Consider the following 16,763-nt stretch of genomic DNA (forward strand, 5'->3'; position numbering starts at 1 on the left):
GACCAGATTCAGACCTGTTATTCTTTCCAGCCAAGATAGTTTTATTCCAGTTTTGCACGTTTGGATAACAATTTCCTTTCCCTCCCTACCTACAATTGCATCTCTGTACCCTGAAATGCCTCTTGAGCATCCAAGGATGACTAGCTCTGGCTGCTCCTCATGACAAGAGGGACAATCTCACCACGAAAGAATATCAAGACGTGACATATGGGTGGGCCAACCTCTTCTACTCAAGTCGCAAGAGGATGGTCAATTAATCAAATTCCACCGGTTGTGTTAAAAAATATACTGCCATCAGGTAGACATCCTTCTCTAAATGCTACAGGACAGTCGAAAATGTGCAGATTAATGAGATCTGTAATCTTTTTTTCTTTTATCGGCACACACTTCAGGCTGGATGCAGGATGGCTAAATAGATGCTTTAGGAAGGTCAGCCTGAAGACACACAGGACCAGAGACATAAAGCCACCTCCAGGGGCAGCCATATTGCCAGCACCAAAGGGGCAGTGGGCCACCTGCTGGAAGGCTTGGGCACTGCTCTGGCTGCTTGGTCCCTCTGCCTCCTCCACGTCCTTTGAGGTTGGTCTATGGCAGGACCATGATCTTCTTCTCCAGCTTCTGTGGTGGGAACAGGAAGTTTCTCATGATCTCATCCAGCTCTTCCAGGGCCAGCTGGGCATGGAGCTTGGCAACGTCATCGGGCTCCAAACGTACCACGTGCTTCAGCAGGTGGTAGAGATCCTTGAGGACGTCCCTCAGCACCTGGATGAGAGAGACAGAGTCATGGCCATCTGTCTACTGTGCCAACATTTCTCAGAATGACCTAACTGCCTTCTCCTGTCTGAGGGGTTCTGTGAGGAAACCCACAGGCTCCTTTAAGAAGATAACGCACGGCCCTCTCAGGTTGGAGATAAGAGTGGGGCAGCTGTACTGAGGTAGGCTTCCTTTTGGGTTTCTCATGCACTCCTGACCCCTCACTACACTGGCCTTGGTGGCTGCTGCTCCCTTTTAGCCCCAGACCCAAGTGATCCCAGATCCCTCCCTTCAGTTCCAAGGCATGGCACAGACCTCAGGACCATAGGCAGGCAGTACTGCCCAGATACGGCTGCTCCCACAGCATGTTTACCAGCATTCTCCTCTCTAGCTCCCACAAAGCCCTCTGTGACACCCACAGAACAGGCACCTATCTTATGAAATGCAGAAGGCTATTTCTTCAGCAATCATGCTTTTCCTTGCCACTACTTTAAAAATTTTCCACCATTGTTTCATGTCCGTGTCGTTCCCTCAGTCACTATAATTTTTTTTCAACTCCAACTCTGCAATGGGAAGCAAGAGAGGACTCCATAGACACAGTCACACCCATTTTTCACATCCAATACTCTGATCTGATGGTCTGATATGGAATTGGGAGGGTGCCAGAGCACCTACTCCCAGGAGCTTCTAATTTTGTCCCAAGTCCTTCTAGCTTGGGAGCCAGAACTTCTAGCAAGAAATGGGTTCTTCTAGCAGAAGAACAGGGAAACTGAGAGTAAGGGGCCTTAGGGATCATTTAGTCAAACGAGGGACTGAAGACTCCAGGTCACAGGGGGTCACATGTCTTGTCTGCAGCCACTTTCAAAGTTACTCCTGGTTGAGGGCTCTTTGCCTCAAAAGTTACTATTTTTTGGGTCAGGTACTGCACTAGGTATTTTCCATATATTATCTGATTTTTATGCCAGTCATATAAAGAAAGGAAAGTTATCAGCCCCACTTTACAGATGAAGAAACAGGATTAGAGGGTTAAGTAACCTCCCAAGGTTACTCTGCTAAAAAAGGGGTAGAGCCAGTTTTTAAACATTCAGAGCTTGTGTCCTTGTTTAGTTTTACTGAAAAGGTAATACAGTACAAAAAAGTACATATTAAAAAAATAAGTCTCTCTTCTACCCCAGACTCCTACTTCCCCTTCTCAGAGGATATCATTCTTAATTTTGAGAAATATTCTAGGTATTTACAAGCACATATATACACATGTGCCTTTTTCCCCTTTCCCCCCTTTCTTTTAAAAAATTTATTTACTTTATTTATTTTTGGCTGCGTTGGGTCTTTGTTGCTGCGTGCGGGCTTCCTCTAGTTGCAGCGAGCAGGGGCTACTCTTCGTTGCAGTGCGTGGGCTTCTCATTGCGGTGGCTTCTCTTGTTATGGAACACGTGCTCTAGGCACTCGGGCTTCAGCAGTTGTGGCAGGTGGGCTCAGTAGTTGTGGCTCACGGGCTCTAGAGCTCAGGCTCAGTAGTTGTGGTGCACGGGCCTAATTGCTCTGTGGCATGTCGGATCTTCCTGGACCAGGGCTCGAACTCGTGTCCCCTGCATTGGCAGGTGGATTCTTAACCACTGCACCGGGCTTCCCTGGTGGTGCAGTGGTTGAGAGTCCGCCTGCCGATGCAGGGGACACGGGTTCGTGCCCCGGTCCGGGAAGATCCCACATGCCGCGGAGCGGCTGGGCCCGTGAGCCATGGCTGCTGAGCCTGCGTGTCCGGAGCCTGTGCTCCGCAACGGGAGAGGCCACAACAGTGAGAGGCCCGTGTACCGCAAAAAAAAAAAAAAAAAAAAAACAAAAAAACCACTGCACCACTTCCCTTCCCTTTTTTAAAGCACAGGATTATATGCTACACCAGTGGTCCCCAACTTTTTGGCACCAGGGACTGGTTTCGTGGAAGACAATTTTTCCATGGGGCGGGGGGGGGGGATGGTTTTGGGATGATTTAAGTGCATTACATTTATTGTGCACTTTATTTCTATTATTATTACATTGTAATATATAATGAAATAAGTATACAACTCACCATAATGCAGAATCAGTGGGAGCCTTGAGCTTGTTTTCACTTGCCACTCACTGATAGGGTTTTTTAAAATAAATTTATTTATTTATTTATTTTTGGCTGCGTTGGGTCTTCGTTGCTGCGTGTGGGCTTTCTCTAGTTGTGGTGAGCGGGGGCTACCCTTCGTTGCGGTGCACGGGCTTCTCACTGCGGTGGCTTCTCTTGTCGTGGAGCACGGGCTCTAGGCATGCGGGCTTCAGTAGTTGTGGCATGTGGGCTCAGTAGTTGTGGCTCGCAGGCTCTAGAGAGCAGGCTCAGTAGTTGTAGCACACGGGCTTAGTTGCTCTGCGGCATGTGGGATCTTCCCAGACCAGGGCTTGAACCCATGTCCCCTGCATTGGCAGGTGGATTCTTAACCACTGCACCACCAGGGAAGCCCACTGATGGGGTTTTGATATGAGTCTGCTAGCAACTGATTTATTATGGTCTCTATGAAGTCAAACCTCTTTGCTAATGATAATCTGTATTTTCAGCCTCTGCCCAGCTCTAGCATCACCTCCTTAGCTCCACCTCAGATCACTGGGCATTAGATTCTCATAAGGAGCGCGCAACCTAGGTCCCTCACATGCACAGTTCACAGTAGGGTTTGCGCTCCTATGAGAATCTAATGCCACGGCTGATGTGACAGGAGGCGGAGCTCAGGCAGTAATGCCAGCAATGGGGAGTGGCTGTAAGTACAGATGAAGCTTAACTCCCTTGCCAGCCACTCATCTCCTGCTGTGTGGCCCGGTTCCTAACAGGCCATGGACTGCTACCGGAGGTTGGGGACCCCTGTGCTACACTGTTATGTACCATGATTCCCCCCATACCCAACATATTTTGAAGATCTTTTGCTATTACAAATATTGCTGCAATAAACATTCTGATACCCAATCTTTGCAGACATGTACAAGTGTATCTGTAGGACAAATATCCAGAAATGGAATTCCTAGGTCAAAAGGTAATGCACACTGAAAATCTTGATAGCTAGGCCAGAGAAGTTGTAATAATTTATATTTTTACCTATCACTCTGAAAACTCCTATTTCCCCATATTCTCATAAGTGATATATATTGCAAACTCTTTATCTTGGCTAATTCAGGAAGTGAAAAATAGCACCTTGCTGTTTTAAATTTGCATCTTTTCAATAGATACATCAACTACTTGTATTTTTTTTCTGGTATGTGTAATCAAATTTTCCTTATTGATTTGTAAGAGCTCTCTGTATATGAAAAAGAGAGGTCCATTACCTGTCATATGAATTGCAAATATTTTTTCCCTAGTTGGCACTTTTTCTTTGTGAAATTTTTTTTCCAGAGAAGAAATTTACTTTTTTTTTTTTTTTTTTGTGGTACGCGGGCCTCTCACTGTTGTGGCCTCTCCCGTTGCGGAGCACAGGCTCTGGACGCACAGGCTCAGCAGCCATGGCTCACGGGCCCAGCTGCTTCGCGGCATGCGGGATCTTCCCGGACCGGGGCACAAACCCGTGTCCCCTGCATCAGCAGGCAGACTCTCAACCACTGCACCACCAGGGAAGCCCGAAATTTACATTTTTGATGTAGTTAAATTTATCAGGTTTTTTCCTTTATAGTTTCTGGGTTTTTATATTTCGCTTAGAAGAAATGGGGCCTACAATGTTAGCCACTACGCTATGCCGTGTTCTTTCTATTTATTAATAATGTGTATCAAGTTGGGTTTGTTTCACCATATGTAAACATCTCTGACAATAATTGGTTCAAATGGATTTTAAAGTTTTTTCTCTCACTACTTTGGAACTTCAAGAGTTGGCTGTATATTGAAGGTTGTACCAGTGTGCAGTGTGTAATTTCAAAAAAGGAGGAAGATCAGAAAAAAAAGAAATAGGAGAATGGAGACATTCATTCATTCTTTCACTTTTATGGCTTTTTATAAGAACACTGTAATAAATATATATAACAGTCTGTATACTATAAACATGGACTACGTCTACAAAAATACTGATTGCCTTCAGCAAGTGACACTGGGTAGAGATGGGGGGATTATATACCCTTTTGTACCATTCTATGAATATATAACCTATTAAAAAATAAATATGCTTTTTATTAAACTGAATTAACTACTAGACAAAGATTTTCCTAAGGCCATTTAATAGGTAAAAGAGATATAGAACCTGCCTTTAAAAAGGCTTATGCTCTGGTGGGGAGGATAAGTCATGTACATAAGTGAGGACAATACAGAACAGAACACGGTACGTATCCTGAGAGCAGAGAGAGTGTATGAAGAGAGGTTCGAGCAAACAGAGGTCACATTTTAGGAAAAGGAAGTGAACTGAAGGTGGTGAACAGAATGCTGGGAAGTGGTTACTTCAGTGGGTAACAAGTACACTTACATCTGTGATGTAGTTAAATTTATCAGTTTTGGGGGTGGGTCTTAGCTCCACAGTCCCCTAAGCATTCCACACAAGTACACTAGGTGTGTAGCATCACACACCTTGGACTTGCTAAAGGATACAGAAAGAGCTCTTTCCATCATTTGATATTCTCCAATAGCACAGGCACTGGGGATTGGATGGAGGAAGGGAGGGGACGGGGTACACAAAACCAGCTCCCCAGGTCACTGTCTGGTCTCCCTCTTGTTCCCTGGGCTCCAGCTGTGCGGGCCTTCTTCCTTTCCTTGTCTGAGCAAAGCTCCTTCCCAGCTGAAGGCCTTCGCATAGGCTGTTTCCTCAGCCTGGAAGACATTTCGCTTCCTCTTCACCGTACAACTCCTACTCACCCTCAGCCTGAAATGCCACTTCCCCAAAGATGCCTCCCTAGCTCCCATCTAGGTAAGCTTTCCTACCCTGCCTATAACTCTGTTTGTAGCCCCTATCACAACGGTAATTTAAATATTTATTGTGTAATTAAAAATACATTCTCCTCACCAGCTCACATGTACTATTGACACTGACACCACATCTTGCCTTGTTCACCCTGGTATAGTCCCAATGCCTCATATAGTGACTGGCACATGGCAGATATCTAAAAAATATTTATAAATGAAAGAAGGCATGCATGCATGCTATTCCTGGCCAGTTTCTTACTTGGTAAAAACTAAAACTTCTAAGAACACCCACTGAAACAATGTTGGGAAACCAGGGAATACATATGCATGTACCAGCTACAGAATACAAATTGCGTAATTTTGGGGACCCCACATATGAGTTCAACACACTCACATTTGCATTTAAAATCAGCATGGCACAATATAAAGATGAACAGTAAAATCCATGCTAATAGTCTAACATTTAAAAGGTTCTCAACTTAGAACAACATTAATAGCAAATAATAAACACCTTGACAAGTGAAAGGAGAGAGAGACTGTGGAAGAAAGGAAAAAAATTTATATTTAAAAACCTCAGGGGCTTCCCTGGTGGCACAGTGGTTGAGAGTCCGCCTGCCGATGCAGGGGACACGGGTTCGTGCCCCGGTCCGGGAAGATCCCACATGCCGCGGGGAGGCTGGGCCTGTGAGCCATGGCCGCTGAGCCTGAGCATCTGGAGCCTGTGCTCCGCGACGGGAGAGGCCACAGCAGTGAGAGGCCTGCATACCGCAAAAAAAAAAAAAAAAAAAACACAATCCTCGAATGGCACTTTTTCCTTGTTTTTCTGAACAAGGGACCCCGCAATTTCATTTGGCACTGGGCCCCACATATTATGCACTTGGCCCTGCAGACAACTCTCCGTGCTCTTTGCCCAGTGTCGTGGCATTAAGTGCCTGAATCCTATGGGCAAACCCCACAAAGATGCTGCCCCATCTCTGCTGTGCAGCTGTCTCCTGGGTTTTCTCCCAGAGCTGCTGGGTCACACAGGAGTCAGGTCTCCAAGTGCAGGCGTCTGCCTCTGACTGTGCACTATGCCCGACTGCTCTTTCATAACATAGCTTTCTCTTTCCTCAAGGCCAGCACTGTGAAAAGGAGAGACGATTCTGGAAAGAGGATGGCTCCCCACAGCTACTGACTCATGATTACTCACTCACTCAGTAATCGTTATCAAGGGCCTACTTCGTGCCCAGGCAGTGTGCTGGTGATAAAAAGGTGAATAATGCACGAACCCTACCCTCTGGCAGCTACAGCCAGCGGGGAGGCAGACACGCACACCAGGCAGTGTGATCCTCAATCTAAGAAATAAGTGTAGGTGATTCTGTGGAAGCAAAGGAAGTGATTTCTGCCTGCAGAGGTGGATGGAGGAAGAACGTTTCCCTACCGTGTGAAAGGGCCTTTGCTCTGACTTTCATCTGTAGCCAATGGGTGACACCAAGGAGTGGCCTGGGGAAGTTTTATTGTCCCCTCACTCTCAAACCACCTCAAATAACTGCAGAGTCTAAGCAAACCCAGCATGCTTTTTACGTGAATAGAGCTTAAAGACAAGGCTCCTAACACTCTCTCCAACAAATTATAGCCCAGTGTCTCTTATATAGAAATTCTAGTGTTCCCACTGTTTATTACAAGGTCATCTTTTTTTTTCTTCTTTTTCTAGAGGAATCTTTCACCTAGTCAGAAATATCTTAGAAATTTTTTGTTAGAGCATCCTAACATTCAAAGCAAGGTTAGCTTTCTTTTCCTTGTTAAAAAGGAAAGTTCTAAGGCATTCTGGTCTGCTAAGGTACTCTGTTCTTTCCTGGTGTGGGTAGGAATTTTCTCCTTGGCACTGCTGTGTCCTTAAAATAACAATAATGCTTGGGCAAACACCACTTTGTACTTGAGGGGTGCTGAGTTCCTTGTTATCAGTTACTGGATCTCCTTTTTTAGGTAATTGAGTGTTAGGCAAAGACTCCTTCTTAATTAATGGGTCTATCTTAGCAACCCACCCTGGAACGGCTTCTCCCCAATCCCTGTAGCGCTTGGGATCCCACACATCACAGGACTTCCTCTGGACTCCCCAAGGATCAAAGCTTCCCGCCAGCCAGGGATTGTCACCAAATCCCATGGATCAGGGGCTGAATACAAGGAGAGTTCAAAGGTAAAGTTACTCACAGGAGCCTCTGTGGTGGGCAGGATATAGGCAATCCCACAGGGGAAACCTCTCATTAAGAGTTCAACACACCTGCTCTTCATCCCCCCACGCATCAAGGCCCCAGGACTGCAGGGAAAGGTGGAGGTGGAGGGTGTGAGTGGGGTGGGCTGGGGATATCTTAAAGAAGTACCCAGATTCCTAGTCTGAAAACTCTTTGGAAAGGGGTGGGGTTCAGGTCCTTTATTAAAAGAATTTAGAGTGTGAGTGCAACATGCACACACACACTTTCTCTCCTCTTTCCCTCCCCCTCCCTTTCCAGGTGCCAGTTCCCTGAAGCACACAAAGGTGATGCTTCAGGGACAAGGGCAGTCTTTAGGGTTAGACGTGGCTTGGCACAACATACTGAAAAGGGGACCGTGTGAGCAAAAGACTGCCTTGGGCACACAGGTGCACTTACAATGGAAAAGCAGGAAAACAGTGTTTGACTTGCAATGAGCTTGACCCCGAACACACCCAGAGTGGTTGTTGTATCTGCATTAAGAACTAAAGATGAGGGCTTCCCTGGTAGTGCATGGTTGAGAATCTGCCTGCCAATGCAGGGGACATGGGTTCGAGCCCTGGTCTGGGAAGATCCCACATGCTGCAGAGCAACTAGGCCCGTGAGCCACAACTACTGAGCCTGCACGTCTGGAGCCTGTGCTCCGCAACGACAGGCCATGATAGTGAGAGGCCCACGCACCGCGATGAAGAGCGGCCCCCGCTCGTCGCAACTAGAGAAAGCCCTCACACAGAAATGAAGACCCAACACAGCCAAAAATAAACATAAAAATAAATTAATTAATTTAAAAAAAGACCTAAAGAAGAAATACATGGTGAATATCTTTCTTCTCTTTAGTTCCTAAATTTATTTATTTATTTGATTATAAAAACAATATTAACCACAACCCAGAATATCTGGGAAACAGAGGAAGGAAAAAAGATCTTTAGTCAAATTACCTCTCTAACACAAACTCCATTAGTAAAGACATTTAGCAATTAGATTTATTTACATTTAAAATAATTTTAATATTTTAAAAGTCACACTTCTAGGTGATTTTACAAATGGAACTTAGGTGAATGAAACTGCTATTCTTTTGTATTATTTTGTGAGATCAATAAGACACAACACAAATGGTGATAGATGAGACATTTACAGAAATAAGAATTCCAGAAAGCGTGATCTAGCAGAGGACTTCCCACCTATACTTTTGTAATATTTAAGGGAAAAATGGGTTACTAAATATAAAAGAATCAAAAAGTTAAATGCTAGCATACACTAATTGTACTTAGAAATTCAGTCTTCTATAGAGCTAATAGAATTGTGGCTCCCTTTGTGGCTAAGAAATAAGTACTGGGCACAAAGACAAAAACAGAGAAAGAACAGGGAAGTCAGACATTGAAATAAAAGGCAGGAGCCGACACAGAGAAACAAGTGAACTGGAGTTGGTGGCTGGAGACCAGCCTGGCAGACAAAGAGATTCTCTAGATTGGGGCCCAGAAGAGGAGGAGACCCCAGAATCCAAATAATTCTGTTTAAAGACATGCTGAAATAAGCATTAGGTGTGGTATAAGGAAGCTGTAGGTCCATCTCTGAGAACCCTCATTTTGACCACTGTGCTTCCATGTTATAACCAACATATGGCTTGGTGGCTGAGGGAAGTGAGAGTGATCAGAAGAGACCAGTTATGGGACAGAGTCAAGGATCATAAACAGAGCACAAGCCAGCCGACGTTTCCCGAACTGTGTGCAGGAGACCACGCTCAGCGTGCTGGGTGATGAGGCCAGCTCCAGCCTTCAGGAGCTCACCACCATCTGGGGAGACAGACATGGACAGTTGAACCTAATGGTCTGCTGGCAGGCGAATCGGGTGAAGTGAATCCTGACACCCCAATTACCAGCTGGGGAATCCTGAGCAAACCACCTAGGCTTTTGGAACCCCAGAGATCTCCTCTGTAAAATGGGAATAACACTGCCTCCTTTGAAGGTTGTTGTGAGAATTACTGTCTACAAAGATCCAAGCACAAGGATCTGCAGGTGATGGCTGCTGCAGAAGCGGCACTAACACTGTGATCTCTACGAGGGCCAGGACTGTCAATCTTGCTGCTCTTCTATCACTGAGGCCTCGAGCAGAGCCTGGCATGCAGCGGCTCTGGCATGTAGTAAACCTTTGACAAACAAATGAATGAACAAATGAACGTATGATAACAATAGCTAATCCTCACATAGTACCTATTATGTGCCAGGTGTGGTTCTAGGCATTTTATCTACAGTAACTCAATCCTCACAACAACACAACAGAGAGAGGTACTGTTATTATCCCCAATTTGCCCGCACAGCTAGTGACAGGTGGAGGCAGGATTCAAACCCTGGCAGCCTGACTCAGAGCCAAGGCTCTTTATTAACCACTATATTATTCTGCCTCTCCAAGTGGTTATTATTTTCACTACCACGAAGTGGGGAGCATAAAGCACGTGTACTGCCTACCATACAAGTTTATTGTGAGATCAAAAGAGATAATGCATATGAGAGTACTTTGCTATCACAGCATGGTGATCAATAATTCAAAGTATCATTGCTACTATTATCCTGACACTGGAGGTAGTTGGGTTTACCACCAAGCGGCTAAGAAAATGAGGGGAAAGGCGCGGCTCTGAAAATGAAAAATAGAGAGCAGGAGCCAAAGAAAGAGTGCTCAGGAAGATGAATAAATGGAGGAGAGTTAGAAGAAAAGGGAAGGGCTGTAAAAGAGGGGAAGAGATTCCATGCAGTGTGATGTGGTATCAGGGCCAGAGTCGGTACCTGACAGTCGGAACACCGTCTGTGCCACTGCACAGAGCTGAAAGCACCAGCAAGGACTCTCCTGGACAAGCAGAGAGCAGCTAGGCTCTGAGGTCTTGGAGGCGAGCAGCCTCTCTAGGATAATGGGCAGGAAACAAATAAATTGGGGAAGCAGAATGGAGGTAGACAATCTGGACCTCATTTAGGGTGCTCTGGTCTAAAGAAGAATAAATGCTTTACTGATAAAGCCCCAAAGTTCACTTTGATGGTCTGTAAAATGAAGTCAGGACCAATTCAAACAGAAAGACCGGGCTTTTGAGACACTTCATTGAAAAGCATTGGGTGGGTCAGCAAAGAAAGACAGGATTACTAATATCTAAGAGATTCCTATCCATGCCTGACAGATAGAGAATCTCAAACATGCTGAAGTTCAGGGCGGCATTCTTGTTAACTGGAGGTTACTGAGCTTTTCAAAAACCTTTTATTCCTAAAGTATTTTTCTCTGCTAGACCTAGAGATAAATGGCATTTTTACCCTTTCCGGATTGTGTCTGGCTGTTAAATAAGGAAGGCATCTCAAGTGCAAGTTGGAGATGGGTGGGGAGGGGATGAGGGGGTATCATGCGTGATTTTCACTGAAGAATAAGGGGGAAATTTTAAGTGGTTATGTGCCCAAAATGCTACAGGGATGTAGATAGTCTGGGCAGTTTAGGGGCAAACACCAAGACGGCCTTCATGGTTAACCCCTGGGAGGGGTGACAGCTCAGGGATCCTAAACAGAAAGTAGGTGCTGGGACTCTCCACTCGCTGTGGCAGGCAAGGGAGCAGCAGCCGCGGTGGCTCTAGGAGCAGCGGTGGCAGCATCTCTCAGAATGTCTTTAAATAGCAACCTGAGGAAGGCAGCAGCTTTCCTACACCCCCATAGGCATGGAAACAGAACAAAGAAGGCAGGGAAAATGGCCGGAGGCTGTGCAGAGGCAGCAGGCTGCTGCTTGCAGGAGAAGTGACGGGGCGCTGTGTCCTTAGAAGGTGATTACAACCCCAGCTTTCAAATTGTACTCAGTTACCACGTCTGGGGGGAAAAGGCTTCATCTTTCTTGGCCCTCGAAGCTTCCCTGCTAAGGGAGCACAGTTCTGCTCCCTTTCTGCACCTAGTGCCTCCCACAAGGGATTAGACAGCGCCTGCAAAGGCTCACTACTACCATTTACTGAGTGTTCACTACGCTTCAGTCACTGCGCCAAGCCCTTCACGCACATTATCTCATTTAATCCTACGAGGTAGGTGTTATTAGGCCCAGTTTGCAATTTAGGGAAAGGGAATTTAGAGAGGTTTAGTGATTTGCTCAAGGACACAGCTAGAAATCAAACCTGCATCTGTCAGGTCTAGCTGCAAGCCCTGTTTTTAAACACGTGCAGTTAACTAGGAAATCCAATACGCCAGGAGGATGCTATGGAGAGAATTTGACCTTTTTCCTGCACCATCAAAGCAGTTTATTTGGAAGAGGCCTGGTTAGGGAGGAGGGGGAACAGCAACTGGGCTGCTGGCTGACTGCAAGGTTTGGGTTTCCTCTGGGGCACTGGTTTGCTTGGGGCATCCTGCATCACCCCAGGCTCACCCGACTCACACAGCCTCAGGTCCAGCTTGATTGGCCATGAGGGAAGTGCAGGCCACTCTCCTTAGGGGTTCTGCTTACTGGAATTCAGTGCTCTGTGCAAGATGCCTCAGGAACAAAAGGTTATAGAGTTAGACCAAAGGTCAGAGAAAACCACAGTTACTGACACATCAGAGGCTCTGGTAGGGTTGGTAGTATGTGCTAATATACACATAGCATAGAATAGACGTGGACTAGGCCGGAAAAAGCAACCTGCCCACCCACCCCGAAGTATGGCTACACAGCCCAGACTCTGCCTCTGAGCAACACCATCATTCTAACATAGTGATTCTCTACCTAAGCTGCACAGTACGATTCCATGGAGAACATTTAAAATGTCTGGGCCCCCACCTCACACGTAAGGATCAGAATCTTAGGGTTAGGGGCTCAGGGCTTAAAAAAAATTTTTTTTTAATTTCTTTTTATGCTCTCCAGGTGACTCTAATGAGCAGCCAGGATGCAGCAGTGCAGCATATTAGGAAAAAACACTGGGTAGGAGACAGAAAGAGATATGTTATGGTTTCCAAAGAAGGGATTACTACAACGACTCTGCCCATGAAAAATCTAAGTGCCGAGAGCAAGGGTGACAGGACTGGGACATGACCTGCTGCACTTCTTGGAATTTTCTTAACTATCGACAACCAGGTTTTTATTTTCCAGCAAGGGGACTGGGTCAAAATCATTTTTGATGCACAAATTAAGACTGCATCTTTTTTTCCAAAATATTTAAAAAATATGTTCTTTGGGACTTCCCTGGAGGTCCAGTGGTTAGGGCTCTGCACTTCCACTGCAGAGGGCACGGGTTCGACCCCTGGATGGGGAACTATGATCCCACATGCTGTGCGGTGTGTCCAAAAAAAAAAGTTCTTAAACATGTGTACTGGAGTGCAATTCTGAAGACAGAGAAAGTTACAGGCTCCCAAAAGGCATCTCTAAGAAAGTGAAAGGATAAAACGCAGGCAGCTGCCTCCTTTACTAGGTTAGCTGTAATTATGGCAGAAACCTTCACACAGATGGGAGGAATTAAGGGAAATACATGTGCTAAAATTTTGACAGCAGTGTACATATATATATATATATACATATATATATATATATATATACATTGAGTGTGTGTGTGTGTGTGTGTGTGTGTGAAATCAAGTTTTGAAATGCAGACAGTTCTGGCTGCTCGTCAATATTCATTCTGTCACTGTGCCTCAGGACTCCCTCTCCCAGCTGATTTGGGGACAGCATGTCTACAACCCAACTGCAATGAAAACTTTAGGCGTTTCCAAGTAAGGAAGGTAAAATTCCCTCCTAACGAGAATTTGTTTGGACAACTTCTGTTCTTGGGAAACCTGAACAGAAGAGTTCAGGAACTGGAAGAGTTTGGAAGCCCCAGAATTTCCAGTTTAAGATCTAAGAAGTATTTATTGCAAAGGCAGGTACAAAGAAACTTAAGAGATGTATTGTCCCATGCATCTTCGAGAAAAGGTTTCATGCACTCTCTCAACAAACATTTATTAAGCATTATTCTGTGCAAGGCAATATGCTAGATTTGGGGAACATAAGAGTGAATGGAAAAGTAGTAAAATTCAGAGACAGACAGCATGGTGACTGCTAGGGGCTGACGGAGGGGGAGAGTTATTAGTATTTAATGGGTACAGAGTTTCAGTTTTACACGATGAAAAGAGTTCTGTGGAGGGATGGTGGTGATTGCAGCATAAAAACATGAATGTACGTAATGCTACTGAACTGTACACTTAAAAATGGTTAAGATGGTATGTTTCATGCTATGTATATTTTACCACAATTTTTTAAAAAAGTGACTGGTGTGTTCAGGGGCTGTCCCCTGTTGACATCAGATGTGAACAAAACATTACAATATCTACTCTAGTCTTGAGCTGATATTTAAAGTACTGTAGAGCCTGGAGAAAGGAGGATTAATTTTGCCTGAGAAATGAGAAAAGGCTTTTAACATTCAGAGTCCTAAAGGATGAACAAAAGTTTATCAGATGGACAGGTTGGGGGCAGGAGGAGAAGGCATTTTGAGGCATAAGAAACAGTATGGACCAAGATCTGGAGGCAAGGAATAGTACGCAGACTATGTAGGGCTGGCGTGAGGCTCTGAGGGCTCATGAGGGAAGTTCGGGAAAGACAGTTATAAAGTCAAGCAGGGTCCAGATTATAAAGGGCCTTGTATGTCATGTTAGGGAGCCTGGTCTTTATCTTAGGGACCACAGGGAACCACTGAAAAAAGTGTTACCTGAGGACTGGACTTCAGCAGATTTGCATTTCAGAAAGATCTCTCTGGCTGCTCCCTTACCATGCTGCGTAACTGAATAGCTGCCGATCAGGAGAATTAAAGCGTAGAAGAAAGTCCCAGTGGTTAAGGAAACAGAAGTCCTAGGAACCCAGGTTTGTTCCAATATACTTGTAACAGTTTACCTCTTCCTCAAGTATAATCTCAGGCCTGTTCTAATTAGTTCCTTCAGAACAGCCAAGCTGGCAGTAAAACAGCCTGGGTTTGTACTCAGTTCTCTTCTGTCTGACCTGGGCATCTAAATGTAAACTTTCTGGACCTCAATTTTCTTACCTGTAAATAGGGTTATAGGCGTATTTACCTCACAGGGTTGTTAGGATTCAATGAGATAATGCACGTAAAGAACTCAGTGCTCTGCCTGGCATACAGTAAGCCCTTCATACACGTTAGTTACATTATTAAATACTAAACCCCAGAGAGCATGAAATTTATTTGGAGATTTGCTAAGAGCAAACAAACAGTGGGGCGATAAGCAATGAGCTGGAACAGACCCCAGAGCATCAATCCAGACTGTCATTTTAAGTCACCCCAAGGAGGGTACACTTAGTCAGAACTCCTCCCTTTCAGAGGATAGAGCAAAGATAAGTGGGCTTTGCAATCCAGAGGCCCATCTGATTATTAGCACAATCACTCTCAGAGGAAGAACAGATTCCCGATCAAGCTGCAGGGCAGGAGGCAAGTCCCAAGACTCTCACTTCCCAGCCTGGCAGTCCCAGAGGCACTTGGTCTCCTTCAGTTTTTCTCAGCTCCCTGCCTTTTCAGTTCTGTGTCCATTATGGGAGTTGCTGGATGGCATAGTCCAGTTTGGCCCATGATTTTGGCAACGGCTAGTGGAACATGAGGAAGAATAAAAAGGAAGCCAGGGCTGTTTCCTGTCTCTGCTCTCTGAACAGTTCACACTGGCAGGTCCTGGGAGGTCAGGGCATCTGGGTCCAAGGCTGGCCTCAACATTCCCTCCCCTCTCCCTGCTCCATCGTTCTCGGGGGCAGACAGTAAATAAGCTGTAAGGAGAGAGTCTGATCTGTTTTCCTTTTTGGTATCAGGTTTCCAGGATCTGAAGCTGCCTTCTGTTAGCCATGATCTTTGCAGGAAATGCCCAAGTGACTCAGTTTCTGAGTCCTTCAGATGACAGTCACAGAACCTGTGCGCACAAGTTCTGGAACCATACTGCCTGGGGTCATCTACCGTGCTGCTGCTTACTAGTTGTTGAACAAGTTACTTATCTTCTCTGTCTTACTTTCCTCATGTGTAAAATGGGGATATTAGTCATACCTAAATGGGATCATTATGAAGATTAAATGAATTAATTAAAGCACTTAGATATATGTGCTACCATATAATAAATACTCAATAAAAGTAATTTTGCCAGGCTTTAATATACACTGAATTTTTCAGGAACGCAAGTACCATATGAATTGAGAGGAGATAATATTTTGATTTGTTTGGAATTTTACAGAGAGAGTTTACCATTTTGGAAAATCAGGCTACTCAGTGTACTTCTGAGTTGCCAGTACAAGATATTTATTATTAATTTGTATTTGTAGCTGTTACATTCATGATGATTCTACATATAAGAGCAACTGAATAGTTCATTATATCTTAGAGTTGGCCTAGACATTTATATATTAAAATGTTATTTTATTATAAACTAGTATTCTTTTATTCCTTCTTTATATTATAGTTGGGACATTATATTGATTTTTAAAATATACATGTAGGTTACGTAGCTATACATTTCATTTCAGGAGAATAGAAAGGGGAAACTCTAAAATATTCGTTATAATAATTTGTTACAATAAAAGTATGTTGGGTCTGATCTGATGCTGATGTTTCCAAACCTGGTGCTTATCTTGTGGTCCAGCTCACCCTGATGATGTTACCTAAGACATCCTTGATAAAAAGATGAATCTTGTTGCAGTGGATGAGTGAATTAAGTAAGAGGAAGAGGGAGAGATACTATACTTCCATGAGCACTTGGCCAATGTAAGCTCCCAGCAACAAGTGGAAATGAGTGCTAATTCTTCCTGGCATTAGCTTTGGAAAATCAGAACTGCAGTCTCTTCATGAACTTTATTTCCTCAATTCATAAAATAAGACGGTTGGATTATTTCCCAAAGTATGTTCCACGGAACATTATTACTTGGCATGCTTATAATGAAAACAGGGTTCCTTGGTAAATGGC

At 44.7% G+C, this 16,763-nt stretch overlaps 1 protein-coding gene across 1 annotated transcript in view; it reads right to left on the minus strand.

The window, feature by feature from the left end:
- Positions 1-17: 17 nt before the first annotated feature.
- The window catches only part of TANGO6 (transport and golgi organization 6 homolog), a 170,478-nt gene continuing 153,732 nt past the window's right edge, over positions 18-16,763 (minus strand). The window contains exon 18 of the mRNA XM_082606990.1: positions 18-762. Within this exon, the coding sequence (XP_082463116.1) occupies positions 586-762 (177 nt within the window). The 3' untranslated portion in view covers positions 18-585. The remainder of the gene's footprint in view (positions 763-16,763) is intronic.

Source organism: Mesoplodon mirus (genome assembly GCF_964341445.2).
Source record: "Mesoplodon mirus genome assembly, chromosome: 19".
Classification (NCBI taxonomy): Eukaryota; Metazoa; Chordata; class Mammalia; order Artiodactyla; family Ziphiidae; genus Mesoplodon; species Mesoplodon mirus.